The 12,674-nt window shown below is 38.9% G+C and overlaps 1 protein-coding gene across 2 annotated transcripts in view; it reads right to left on the bottom strand.

The window, feature by feature from the left end:
- Positions 1 to 361: 361 nt before the first annotated feature.
- The window catches only part of TBC1D8B (TBC1 domain family member 8B), a gene marked incomplete at its 3' end in the record, with an annotated part of 37,664 nt that continues 25,351 nt past the window's right edge, over positions 362 to 12,674 (bottom strand). The window contains exons 10-21 of one of the 2 annotated variants that reach the window (XM_082003973.1): positions 12,377 to 12,591; positions 11,808 to 11,925; positions 10,828 to 11,113; positions 9,019 to 9,148; positions 5,550 to 5,648; positions 4,317 to 4,385; positions 3,862 to 4,102; positions 2,894 to 2,959; positions 2,506 to 2,589; positions 1,566 to 1,622; positions 1,116 to 1,216; positions 362 to 772 (exon numbers count right to left, since the gene is read on the bottom strand). In XM_082003973.1, the coding sequence (XP_081860099.1) occupies positions 362 to 772; positions 1,116 to 1,216; positions 1,566 to 1,622; positions 2,506 to 2,589; positions 2,894 to 2,959; positions 3,862 to 4,102; positions 4,317 to 4,385; positions 5,550 to 5,648; positions 9,019 to 9,148; positions 10,828 to 11,113; positions 11,808 to 11,925; positions 12,377 to 12,591 (1,877 nt within the window). The remainder of the gene's footprint in view (positions 773 to 1,115; positions 1,217 to 1,565; positions 1,623 to 2,505; positions 2,590 to 2,893; positions 2,960 to 3,861; positions 4,103 to 4,316; positions 4,386 to 5,549; positions 5,649 to 9,018; positions 9,149 to 10,827; positions 11,114 to 11,807; positions 11,926 to 12,376; positions 12,592 to 12,674) is intronic. The other variant, XM_082003974.1, reaches the window with a different exon arrangement.

The following is a 12,674-nucleotide window of genomic DNA, read 5'->3' as shown; positions in this document are numbered from 1 at the left end:
AGTCATTCCTTTTATCACAGTAATAGAAATGAACCCGGAGAGCTCACACTATAATAAGCTGTCATTCAGATAGGTTTGCAACAGGTCACATCCAGTATTTCTAAGCAATGTTGCATATTTTAATAACATGTTAAAGACAGTTTATTATTCAGTCCTTTTTTTGGAGTGAAACTTAGGAACAATGCAAGAAAGTGATTGTGCTTCAAACTATTTTTATTTACATTACATACCAGTAATCTGATATTTAAAGCTAACTCTTCAGACTCCATTCCCTATGTAAACACCAGACTCAATTTCCATAGTAACAACCTTCATTTGCAAGTGCTTTATGTGGTTAATTCAGAATCAAAGGTAAAGAAAATTACACTCTGGTTCTTGCTTTAAGTTGTAAATTTTTAGCACTCTCTATTTTAACTTTTATGTCATGAGGTTTCTCAAAAAATCGCACAAAAGCTGGTTCATTCAATAAGGATGCCAGAATCTGTTCAAAGGCAAAAGACCATTCGTGGTTCCCTCTCAAGCTCTGTGCTTTACTGCTGTCAGTCTGCTCAGAGCTGCCTTCCTCCTGCCCCTTTCTGGGCATTTCAGTAGGCACCTCCGTAACAGCAACTGGACTTCTGACTGATGATGTGGGACTCTGCAGTCTTCTCCCAACTTCTTCCGTTTTCAGCAGGAGGCTGGTAACCACCGCTATAGCCCGATACAACAGTTCCTCCTCAGCATCCCCATGGAACAGATTGTACAGAGTTTTTGAGAACTGGATGAACTGAGACTACAGAGAGATATAGAGGAGACTATTCAGAGAACAGCAACACAACTGACCTGTTTCACTACACTTTGTGATCTCAATCCAGTGCCTGCTGCTGCTGGGCACCTGGTACAACTGCTCTAATGATAATATGGGCACAGACCAGCCCCGACAAACTTAAATGTGTCTGAAAGTCCCTCTCTTCATAAGCTGACAGTTACGGCAGTTAAAAAACCCTCACAGTCTAATGATTAGTGTGAAATGCTGATATTTAAGGGATCCTACAAATCCTTTAGAAAACTACTAATAGGACTTAAAGGATAAACAGCAGTCAAAAATAGACTTAAGTAAGATTCAGACAGTTTACCTGATTCATTCTTGGCAAATCCTTAATGTTTTCTTCTTTTTTAAGAAGTTCATCTTGCCATTGCTTCAGATATGCCTGAATATCAACCTTCCCCTTCCCTACTTGACAAAAAGAAAAAGAAAGAGAAAAAAAGACAAAAAAAAGAAAAAGACGTGAACAAACAAGAACTAAGAGTTTCCCCTGAGGGATGATGAGCAGATGAACTGGCATCCTCAGTGTCATTCCTTCTCGACAGAGAGGTGCAGCCAAGGACTAAACGGGATCAGAGTTTACACTACCCTCTCACCCCTCAGGATTATATAAAGTATATAGTTAAATCCACTTATAAAAGTGGATATAATGTTAGCACTACGCTAGATATGATGTTACTCAGTATACTTTGTCACCACACACTTTCCCACCTGTACCAAAAGACACATAGTTACCACATGTGTCTCCAGGGTTATTTACCTTTTTCTGGACTGCTCTTCAAAGAATCACTTTCAAGACTATCCCCAACAGATGAAACTACAGTTTAGGAGGAGAAAAAGAAGAAAGTGTTATTTATTTGAGGAAGGAGGACCAATGGTTCATTTCCTTTTAACAAAAATTCCTTCCTTAAGGAGCAAGACCATCACCAATCCCTATGTTCCCGACACAGATTAGGACAAGAAGAAACCACATGGTAAGTTTTGGGTACTTTTTATAAAAATAGAAGCCATCATCAGGCTGGAGATCACACAAGAAACTGCAATTGGTTATATCAAGCAGATAATCTTCATAATGTTCATGGCCCATGTCTTTAACAGTGGTGAGAACAGTACCCATATATTACAGACAAGGTACTTTTGGTTAATTTTTAAAAATCAAAAACGATCTGTCTTCACTTCAGAAACAAGTGAAACTGCACAGCTTTCCAAACAGAGTATCTTATCAACTCCATAAATTTAGACCCCCACAGAACTTTTTTCAGCTTACGGGGTTTAAAATGGAAGGAAAGGGCTTTGAAACACTTGCTTATATGTCTCAAAATAATTATGGATTTGGATGTTTTATTTATTGAGGTAGGAAATATCACCCCTTAATGCAAAAGTGAAATGGCCATCACTTCAACAACCACTGCAACAGGTTGCCTATTATGCTGAAAAATGCAGACCGGATACACTCCTCTATTTCCATATAAACACCCGCGGCCTTTGAATTCAGTCATCAAACTAGCTCTCCACAAATTCTGCACTACTTTATGAAAATGTAACTATCTACAGAAGATCTTCGCAGAGGATTCTTGTTAACAGTGGCATGATTTACTGGATTTACTAGCTTTCAGAAGAGAGCTCCCCATTTTTCACCACAAGACAATTAATAGATTCCTTCTAATATTCTGCAGGCAAAGCCTCACACTGGAGCTTACCACTGAGTTGGCTGAAGTGGATCAGTTCTTCTTTCGAAAGATCACCACCTTTGGAAGGGCTTAGAGATTCTACTTCAGTAAAAGCTGCAACAGATAAATGAATAAAGTGGTTTTGGGGCTTTCAAGAATTACCAAAGCAGTGATAAAAAGCAAAAGCTTTGTACAGACAAATGGTCCCTATGAAGAGAAATGGTATTGGAGCGAATTAAGTACTTCCCAAAGAATACATGACCCTGGAAGTAATATACATCTGTATTACAGCTATCAGACTGTACTGTAGCCAGGACTGGTGACAACAAGAAAAAAAATAAAGCTAAGACAAGAAAAACATGCAAATACGATAAAAGCCAGGAACAGCCCTCCCCAAATGCCACCACCTCTCGCTTACCTGGAGGGATGTGCAACTTAAAAAGAAGCTTGAGTTTGTCGGTGAAACTTCCATTATACATGGTATCTGTTAGAGGAAAGAGGCAACAGTCTGTTGAACTGGACCAAACTTTAAAACACCCTCTTAAACTAAACAAATACAACCCAGGAAGGTTGGAACTGGACATATGTCCTACCTTACATGGAATATAATTAGAGATGAAGCTTTAGGCAGGCAGCATCACCTGCAGCCAAGCCGGGGGTTTGCCTACACTAAGGACAGAACACTAATAACGTCTGTGACTTAGTAAAATGAAACTACAGCACCAAAGAAATATAGCACTGATGTCTTCTCAGCATTTTCCCTTAAACTTTTGCTTACTGAACAGTACCACTTCCAAAACAAGATGAAAGGGACAGAGTAGTAAGTCAAGAAAACTTTCAGTTCCCCAGACATATAAGGCATTGGTCATCTTGCACGATCTGTGTATGACATGTCTTAGTATGAGGAAGCATTTGTCATCAACCAAACAGGCTGGGCAATGAGATCATACCATTTCCTAATTTTCTGATACTTTGATGGTAAAGCCATATTTAAATTTAGTCTCAAATAGGAGATTAGTCTCCAGGGGATTAACGTCTCAGAAAAGTTCCTAGTTTGTAAAGCCTTGTGTTAGCTATTTCATGGTGAAATACAGACCAGAAAATGAGAGCACAGTTCTGTAGGTTAAAGCCTTTTATCATTAACCTAAACAGTGTAGCTCCCACTCTCAAGCTTATAAATACACTTTGAGTATTTGGCTTGCCATTTAAACAGTCTTTGCATTTAATGTCACATAATAAAAATCAGACTAGTTGTCCCTAAGTTAAGAGGCTAGTCCCCTTAGGCTCTTTATACAGTGTATGGAAGGTGATCCTAGGTGATACCAGGACTACTCCTAAGATGAAGTTCCCTTGTGAATGTGCTACATATATGTGTTGTTCTCATACCAAGAACACCGGCAAATTGTTTGAAGTTTATAAGGCAATCGGAGCTCTCATCTATCAGTCTGAATGTCCAGCATGCAAGTGAGTCTCTGTTTGCACAGTGTGACCAGGGGCTCAAGAGATGACAGAGAACCCTGAATTGCTGGTAATCGATCCGATACTGGTCAAGATATGGCAGACTGGCATCATGATGTTGCAAGACAGGACTATTTACATTCCAATAACAAGAAAGAAAGTGCTCCTTCTGCAAAGGAAAAATAACATGTTAGATTTTCTGAAACAATAACTCTATCTGGGTGAAAGATGTGGGAAGTTAACGATGCAATTTGATTTAAAGCTGATATGTAAAACATATGTTGAATCTAGATTTTACCTCAATTTGTTAAAACCGTTTCACACCCATACCACAGTCCACCATTGAAACGGATGTTTGGTAAGTGAGGAAAATGGCGCATTACCTTGAATAATTCATAAAGCTCTTCAAGATCACTAGGACTGAATTTTACGTCCTGGGACACAACACGTAGCTGAAACAAAATTAAGAGAAAATTAATTAATGAGTCTCCCCTCTTTGGAATAACCCTGTAGAATAAAGTTATTGAAGATTTAACCTTACATTAAAATACAGTGTTTGAATATTCCAGGTTTTGGCAAACAGAATTTCTTTTTAAAAGCAATCAGAAGATTCTACACTGAAAGAAATAATTTCTCAAAAAAAAAGGCAGCTTATAGCTAGTCACATTACTTGCATACATGGAGCCTACACTACAAAACCCAGGAGATAAAACTCAATTATTTGTAATGATATAATATATAGCTTCCTTCATAATGGGCAAAGGCATATTCAGCTCTCAACAGTGAAGCTTAATCCTTATTTTTTAAATTTAAAAAAATATAAATTGTTCACATATTTTTAAAACAAAGTTAGCTACAAGACCAGGTTCCATCTTCACAATATGTATGTTTTGTAAAATGAAATACCACAGTTATCATCTTAGCACAACAAATAGCATTTACTATCAGTTGCTGCAAGGCACATTTACTACAGAAGGAGGCACTGCTTGTTACAGAGACTACTATTATCATCAGTTATTGGAAATAAGCCACTGAAGAAAATAGGCAATCGAAGGAGGCCCCTTGCAACCACCACCTTCATTCAGGAGTCTGAACATAAAAGGATGATACTGGCAGCTGAAGAGCTACCACACCATGCATGCATTACCAGACATCCACACACGCCACAGGCAAAAAGCAACCTTTGTTGAATGCAGTACAATAATCTCTTCAGTGACATTTGGGATTGCTTCCCAGAGTAAAAACGCAGGTGATTGTTCTACTGTAGCACTGTGGACATTTTACAGTGCTCTATGCCTCTGAGAGAAATGCATTAAGAATTTAACAACAGCAGGCAGAAATATAGGTCAGCCTGTTCAATCAAGGCAAAGTGTCAGAGGTATGCCAGCCTTTAGAAGCTGTCTGCGATGGTGTTACTTGACCAGAAGGTCATGCTGTGATTCACAGACTGAAAATGTCACAGGCCAAACTTCACTTAACAGACAGCTTGCAGTCGAGAGGGATTTCAGCATATAAAATTATGTATTTGGCCCTAGAAAATGTAACTCTTCTCAGAATTTTCCAAAAGGGAACCAGTTTTATCAGAGGGAAGGGTTTAGCTCTTCCAGGTTACTCACCACATTCTGCTTGGTCATAGCTTCTAACATCTGGATCACATAAAGCCTGTTCCTGCAGCGCATACTCTCAACATCCTCATATCGAATATCGCCGTATCGCTAAGAAGAAAAGCATCGTTCCATGAAATCAACTGTTGCTAGACACATCTATTTTTGTCTTTCTTGCATCCAAGTACAATACAGGTATGGACACAAAGGAAGATCCCAGAAACTCTGAGCACTAACATTCTCCCTAAACAGTGCAACTTTTAAAAGGGCAGATGTTTCAAAGAGTGATCGAGAAAGAAGAAACCAGAGTAGTTTGCTGTGTGGGAAGACAAAGGAAGGGATTTTACCACGTGTCGGCTCTATATCCAACTGTGCTATCACATGATGACTACTACTGCAGGGTAGCAAAGTCTGAGATGTATATGTTGCCAGCGCTTGAAGTTCACCCTCGTGAACTTTAGAAATTGGCTGAAGTAATTACTGAAACATTCCTAGCTACCTCTGGAATTTCTGAAGGACAGGAAAGGTATCTGAGCATTGAAGTAGAATAAATACATTTACCTTTGAAGAAAAGTGAGATAGTAGGCAAAAACTATAAACAAATTCCAGAGAAACCATGGAACAAATTATTAAGCAATTAAAACCTAAATAGAAACAGATAAGATAAATCAAAACGGGCCAACATTCTTTATCAAGATCATGTCAAATCCATTTAATTTCCTCCCACGAGGAAATTCAGTCTAGTGTGTAGAACTGAAACAGCAGATAGGATACATCTTTACTTCTGTAAGGTTTTTGACACTCTCCAGGAACGCACGCAACCAGGAAGCCATAACCATAATCACTCTAATAACAAACTTTGAGAACAAATGAGCAATGAATGACCAAACGAGGCAGGACTTCCAGCAGATTCTCTGCCGTGTGTTTTGTTCCCATTTTTGGCAATGCACTTTAAATAAGGTATGAAAAACTGCAACACCGTCATAAAGAGTCTGAGCACATAAGTTTTGACAAAAGGCTAGAGGAACTCGCTGTGTTGAATCTAGAAAAAGAAAAGATCAGAGTTGAAAGGGTAAATGATGAACAACAACCACCTGTATAGCAACAAGGAATTGCAGTGAAAACTGCAATTTACTATCCTCAGTAGTGCTTTATGAGCATCCAAGAGGAGCTGGACTGGATATTAGGATATTTTCTGACAAGGGCAGAGAAATCCTATGAAGGGCTAAAGTTCTTGCAGATTCTCCTTTGTTGAAGAGTTTTAACAACATTACACATTTTTAAAGGAAGATCTGGGTGTATGCTGGACAGGGAGCTGAACTGGATGACCTGTGGAGTTCTCATCCAGAACTGTATATGTTCCTGTGAAGACCACTACCAGCATACTTCTGACTTGGAACAAAGAGGAAGCAGAGAGAAATTGCATTGCTGAATCATAACTCATTCACTGGTCTGGCTTCTGGGCACTGATATTGTGCAACGGTCTCAGTAAGAATATAAACAAGATGTATAATCTAACTCTGAATTAGTGTGCTGTGATAAAATGTTACACGTTCTTCCATTCACTAGTTAAACATGACTTCTTCATACGTGATTAGACTGCCAAACAATGAGTCTTGCATTTGTGCCTGAGTCACAAAGGCATGAAACTGAACATCATTTTAAAATTCAACTCCGTATCTTTTCACTTAATCTCATTTATCTTGTGAACATCTATGCGAAGCAACAGTACCACAAAGAACATCTCTGTTCACTTATTCATGATTTGTAACTAGACCTATCTGCAGAATGACAACTCTCCATTGCAACAATCTTCTCATTTTGAAATTTGTTTTATTTTATTCCCACAGTGATAAAATAAACTCCTTCACCGGAACAGAACTGTGTTGAAATTAACTGTCTGGTCAAGATGGGAAGCTGGAAATCGACTCTCACTTTGTATCAGCAATTCTCAAACAAGGGGTTGTGACACTTCCCAGCATTGAAGAAATTCAGTTTTGACTGAAGATAAAAATTTGCATCCAAAAAAGGGGCTATGAGATAGAAATGGGGATATGGGCCTAGGAAGAGGGCTGTCAACTTGGAAGTGGGCGATTCAGGTTCAAGGATCTGCCCAAATCAATCTTCAAAAGCCATAACAAATCAGAGGCTATTGCTTCGGTTCAGTCACCTGCCTGCAAAGGCAGGGGAAGAAGAAAGGGAGTTTCTTTTACTTTGTTATTCAGTAAGGATTCCATCTCTGTGAAACCTTCAGCTTACACTTCAGAATGCAATATACAGCGCTTCATTATTTACCATCTTTGCTCTTTATTCTGCAAGTATTCATCCTCACTATGAGATCTCACCATGACAAGACAGATCCATAATAATTTGCAACTCTTCTTACAAGAATTTTAAAGTGTACTAATGTGATTCTTCAGTATAACATTCTTGTGAAACAACGGTGATAGCAATAGTACAGACTTTTTATACGATTAGCCCAGTGTTATAAAGACACTTCAAGAGAACTTGAATTTCTCGTTATTGTCTTTGTTCACCCCACTAAAGGCAAAGTCCTCTTCCCAGTAAAAAAAATCAAGAGACAGTTCCTAAATAATACAAATTACAGTTAGTTAAGCTTTTCTGAGTCAAGGCCAGGACATTTTTCCAAAAGACATGTATTGTGGATCTTTCACTAGACACATACGACTGAGAATCAGAAAAGGAAAAAAAAAAAAGTATTATATAGGTAAAAGAAACCAGCTAATAGAAAAAACAAAATGTGAAGAAATCTTTTGTCTCAGCTTGCCTTTCACTTCAGGTGAGCTGAGCAGAAACCCATCTACAAATGCATTAATACCCTGATACAAATCATGCCAAGGAGGGAAACACCTCATGACAATCTGAGGACAAATGGAGGAGAAGCTAGACCTATTTCCTTCCCAGTGCAGAGCTGCAAAGTTAGATGCTGCAGAAATCAAACTTGCAAATTGAAAGAAAGTACTAAAAGATCATAACTGATCTTCCTTATCCAACACATCTCTAACCAGTCATTTAACCCACACAATAAACTACTCAAGTACACAGTTTCCTGCATACATTGTTTATGTCAAATGCTACCACTATCTGCAATATGCAAATTAGTAAATGCAAGGGCTGTTTCTGCTGTACTTTGTCATTTAGTTGACGTACTAATACAGTGATTGAGCGATCGCAATACATGACCTGTGATGAACCTAGGGAACTCCACTCAGGACTCCACTCAGGACAGCCTAGCAAGCACATTTCAGGCAGTTAAAAAAACCAAAACAATATAAAAACAAACCTGCCCCATACCCTATAAGGTTTCCAGTGAGGCTCAACAAAATACAGAGCCCAATTTCTACCAATCTAGACAGATTTTCTGCTCTAGTTTGTACAGTGCAGCTGCATTATTTTTAAGGTAACCCATGCAACGTAAACACTGCATGGGATGTGAAAACATACCGACAAGAACACATACTTCATTTGACTCTCGAATCAAATCAGTAATGTCCACTTTTGGATGGTCACTCTTTGTGTCACTGAGGTTGGAGCCCTGCTGCACAGCTGGAGGCAAAGGACTGTCTTTGTTAGTGACACTGTCAAAAAATCTGCACAAAGCAAACACATGAGAAATCAGCAGGAACCAGTTTATCACAACAAAACGATAACATCAGCATCTGCTTAAGAAAAAGTGCGCAGAGAATGGGGAATAGCAAAGAATATCAATATGAGTAGCACAAATACATTGTAATAGTAACAAAGATATACAAACATGGGAACTGGTTACCCAGAGAAGGCTGCAGAGCTTCTAGCCTTGGGAGTTTTTAAGACCCAGCTAGACAATAACATGGCTGATGTGATCTAGTGCTTGCAGTAATCCTCTTCTGAGTGGGAAATTAGACTACAGACTTGCCAAGGTCCCTTCCACTCTGCATTCCCCTGGTTCTCTAATCCGTCTAGCAAGGTTGTACTACATAACTGAGAGAGAGGAAAAGAGGCTTGTCCTGAACTGTGACCGAGGCAATCTTAATTCCCTCAGATGCATAAGCCAAGACACACCTGATCTGCACCTATTCATCATACCTACATAACCAGCCTGAACAGATCCACCATGGAGGCTGGCCAATTCCTTTGCCAACATCAAGGAACACAGTATCTACGGACTGATAGCTTCCTTTTTCTTGAGGAGAAGCAAACTACTGTAATGATTTTTTAAATACACCAGCATGCTGCAGGCTGGATTAACTGTGCAACAGAAGTGTTACAGCCAGGTAAAATGTTGAAAGCAAGGGTTCAAAAGGAGTTCATAATAATCATCAAAATCTTGGGTGTCAAGTGGAAACAGCAGCTTGTTTAGTTCAAGTGAAAATTAAAATTTCACCACATCTCGATTTTAAATTTTAATATACTTAAATTGGGTGAATGTCCTCTTACTGTTAGGTTTTTTAAGTGTTAAATATTTAAATGAGTACAGCTAGGTTTTAGAATAAATACCAGGCTGCATAGTCTCTTATAATAACACTCTCCTCATAAATTCTGTAGCTCCTACCCTATTCAAGCATGCAACATTTAGAAGCCTCATTAAAAGGAAATTCTTATTATCAGTTCTTAACAGTCATAATTTGGTTTCTCCTATAGCACAGTCATTTTGCTGTTTTAATACTCCATGATACACAATCACAGCAGCAAGATCAGAATTTAGGTCAGTTGTGAAGCAAAAACTGTGCAAGTTTTGCTTGCAATACATCAGTTTAAGATGCACATTATGCTGCATATTTGAATTTATTCTTCAACTGCTAATATAGAACAAACACCTGGTCATAATTGTCCTCATTGCAATTTTTGGTCTTATTTCTGTTTTAAGCTGTCAGCAGCAGAGGAAGCAGTAGCCTAAACTACAAGAACTGAGCTGTAGAATGTGTTGTCAGTAAGTTGATGCCTGAACTGTTCGAAACAGTCTTAGTGTGCTCCAGATTACCTCATCATTAAGAAAAGCCAGCTTCTATAAGTCATATGAATTCCAGGCAAAAAACACATCACTTTCTATTTTAAAATACACAAATGGCACTGGTTATAGAAGAACTTTAACGGAGGATGGGATTTTCAGAGGATCCAGGCACACTTTAGAGCCACCCCTTCCAGAATTTTGGCCTGAGATGCACACTTAATTCCTCTGAAGCCTTTGCAAATCTTGGGACATGTCTTCAAAGCTGCCCCAGAATGACTTGGCTATTTGTAATTATAGCAGCTGCTACGCAGCCCCTAAGAATAACAGTTACACTTATACCTGTTGAGAACAGTGACTGCTTCTGCATCATCCTTACAAGTCAGCAACTTCTCCATGTTGTATTCCAGCACTGCGAGACCCAGCTGCAAGATTGCCTTTATTCCATCATAGAAGAAACAGTCCACCACATTGACTGCACTTTCAATAGGCAGCACGCTGATAAAAAGGGTAAGGAACCAGGAGAGAGAGACCGAGGAGAAAAAAGTCATGTCCGTCATGTGGTCTGTCAACTGAGGCAGATGAACTCTGATGAGCTCCTCAAACACTGCCTGATCTACCAAGGCACCTGCAGGGAAAGGATAACAAAACCACCACCCAAATCTTAATACAGAGAAGCATACTTTTCTCAGAGCACCGGCCAGAAATAAAGTTCCTGTTCTCATGCAACTTTGTTGTAAAAGCAAACGCAGGCCTAGCTGCACGGAACCATTGGCTTCATCCCCTACGCTGGAAGCTATGCACTCTGTGCATGGGTCCAGAGCCTTGCTGCATGCCATAAAGCACTTCTGTGGTGCTACTTCCAGTGATTCTCCTGACAGCGGATACACGCTCTCTGCAGTTAGGGAGAAGCTTCACATAGGATTTTCCTTCTAGCATATATACCTGCAAGTACTGAGTATGAGATCAAAGACTAAGTCTGGACCTGAAGTAACTATTTTTCCTTTTTTTAAGCTGACTAAGTTTCAAATAAATAGTATGAATTGCAGTTATAATTCCAAAAGAACAGTATAATAGTCTAATTGACTACTCCATGAGTAGTTATGCCTAGAGTAATGACAATATCTGAAAATCATATCCATTGCTGCTTAAGGAGGAGTCTTGGGATGTTCTCTGTAACTTCCATTTTTATTTCACAATACTGAACCAAATGCAACAGTCTCTCTCCACTGTTCAGCCTTCAGCTCATTCCTCACATTTGTTCTTAATGAATAATCATTTACATTCAGTTCTAGATAGCTAAAAAGACAGACGGATGTTACCAATGATCCGACGATTGAAATAATCGGGTAGCATCCTTTCACACACAGCAACCAAAAGCCAGAATGCTTCCTCCTCTTTAGCATACAGGAGAAGTACTGATGTCAAAATATTCATTGCCTGTAACATTTAAACAGGAAAGGAAGCATTTACAACGAAAGATGGTGAAAACACAACTGTTGTCATTTGTTAAAATTTACATTTCGGAAAGCACTTTACAGCATGTTTTTAGAGTGCTAGGATAACCTACAGCCATACCCAGTATAAGACTTTTATCTCTATATTATTAAATACAGAGCGTAGTATTTAAACTGCATAAAAATATTTTAAAGTGCTAAAAGTCTAGTAAGAATGCAAAGGTATATAGGAAGTGGCCATGACAGCATTTATCAACAAATTCGAGTACAACGTAAAAACTCATGTTACATACTGGGATCAAATAAACAAAGTGAACCACCGAGCAAGAAACCATTACACACTTATGTGATTTATTTTATGAGGTGCCACTTATACTTGCCATCGTGAGCTAATATTTAGAGAACCAACACAAAGAGTCTCAAAACTGCTGTACCTGACAATATCCAATTTGGGGATTCCTGTATGCATAAGCTGTAAGAACTCTCCTGAGTGCAGAAATTCCTGTGTCATTTTGAAAAGCAGGATGCTCAGGTAAGGAGCGACGTAAATCTCGTTCAATTTCATCAGTAGCTAAAGTGCATGTTCCTAAGGACTTTTCCACCAGCTCAGTGTAATACCCAGGGTTGGATGCCATATCATTTACAGCACCTGCCAATACATTGTATTGCACAGTATTACAGGACAACGGTGAAGTACATGATTGTCTGCAATTTGTATAAAAATTTTTGGTG

Source organism: Phaethon aethereus, assembly GCF_964289735.1.
Source record: "Phaethon aethereus genome assembly, chromosome: 10".
NCBI lineage: Eukaryota > Metazoa > Chordata > Aves > Phaethontiformes > Phaethontidae > Phaethon > Phaethon aethereus.
The sequence above is the reverse complement of the archived record's forward strand: the minus strand, read 5'-3'. Positions and strand labels throughout refer to the sequence as shown.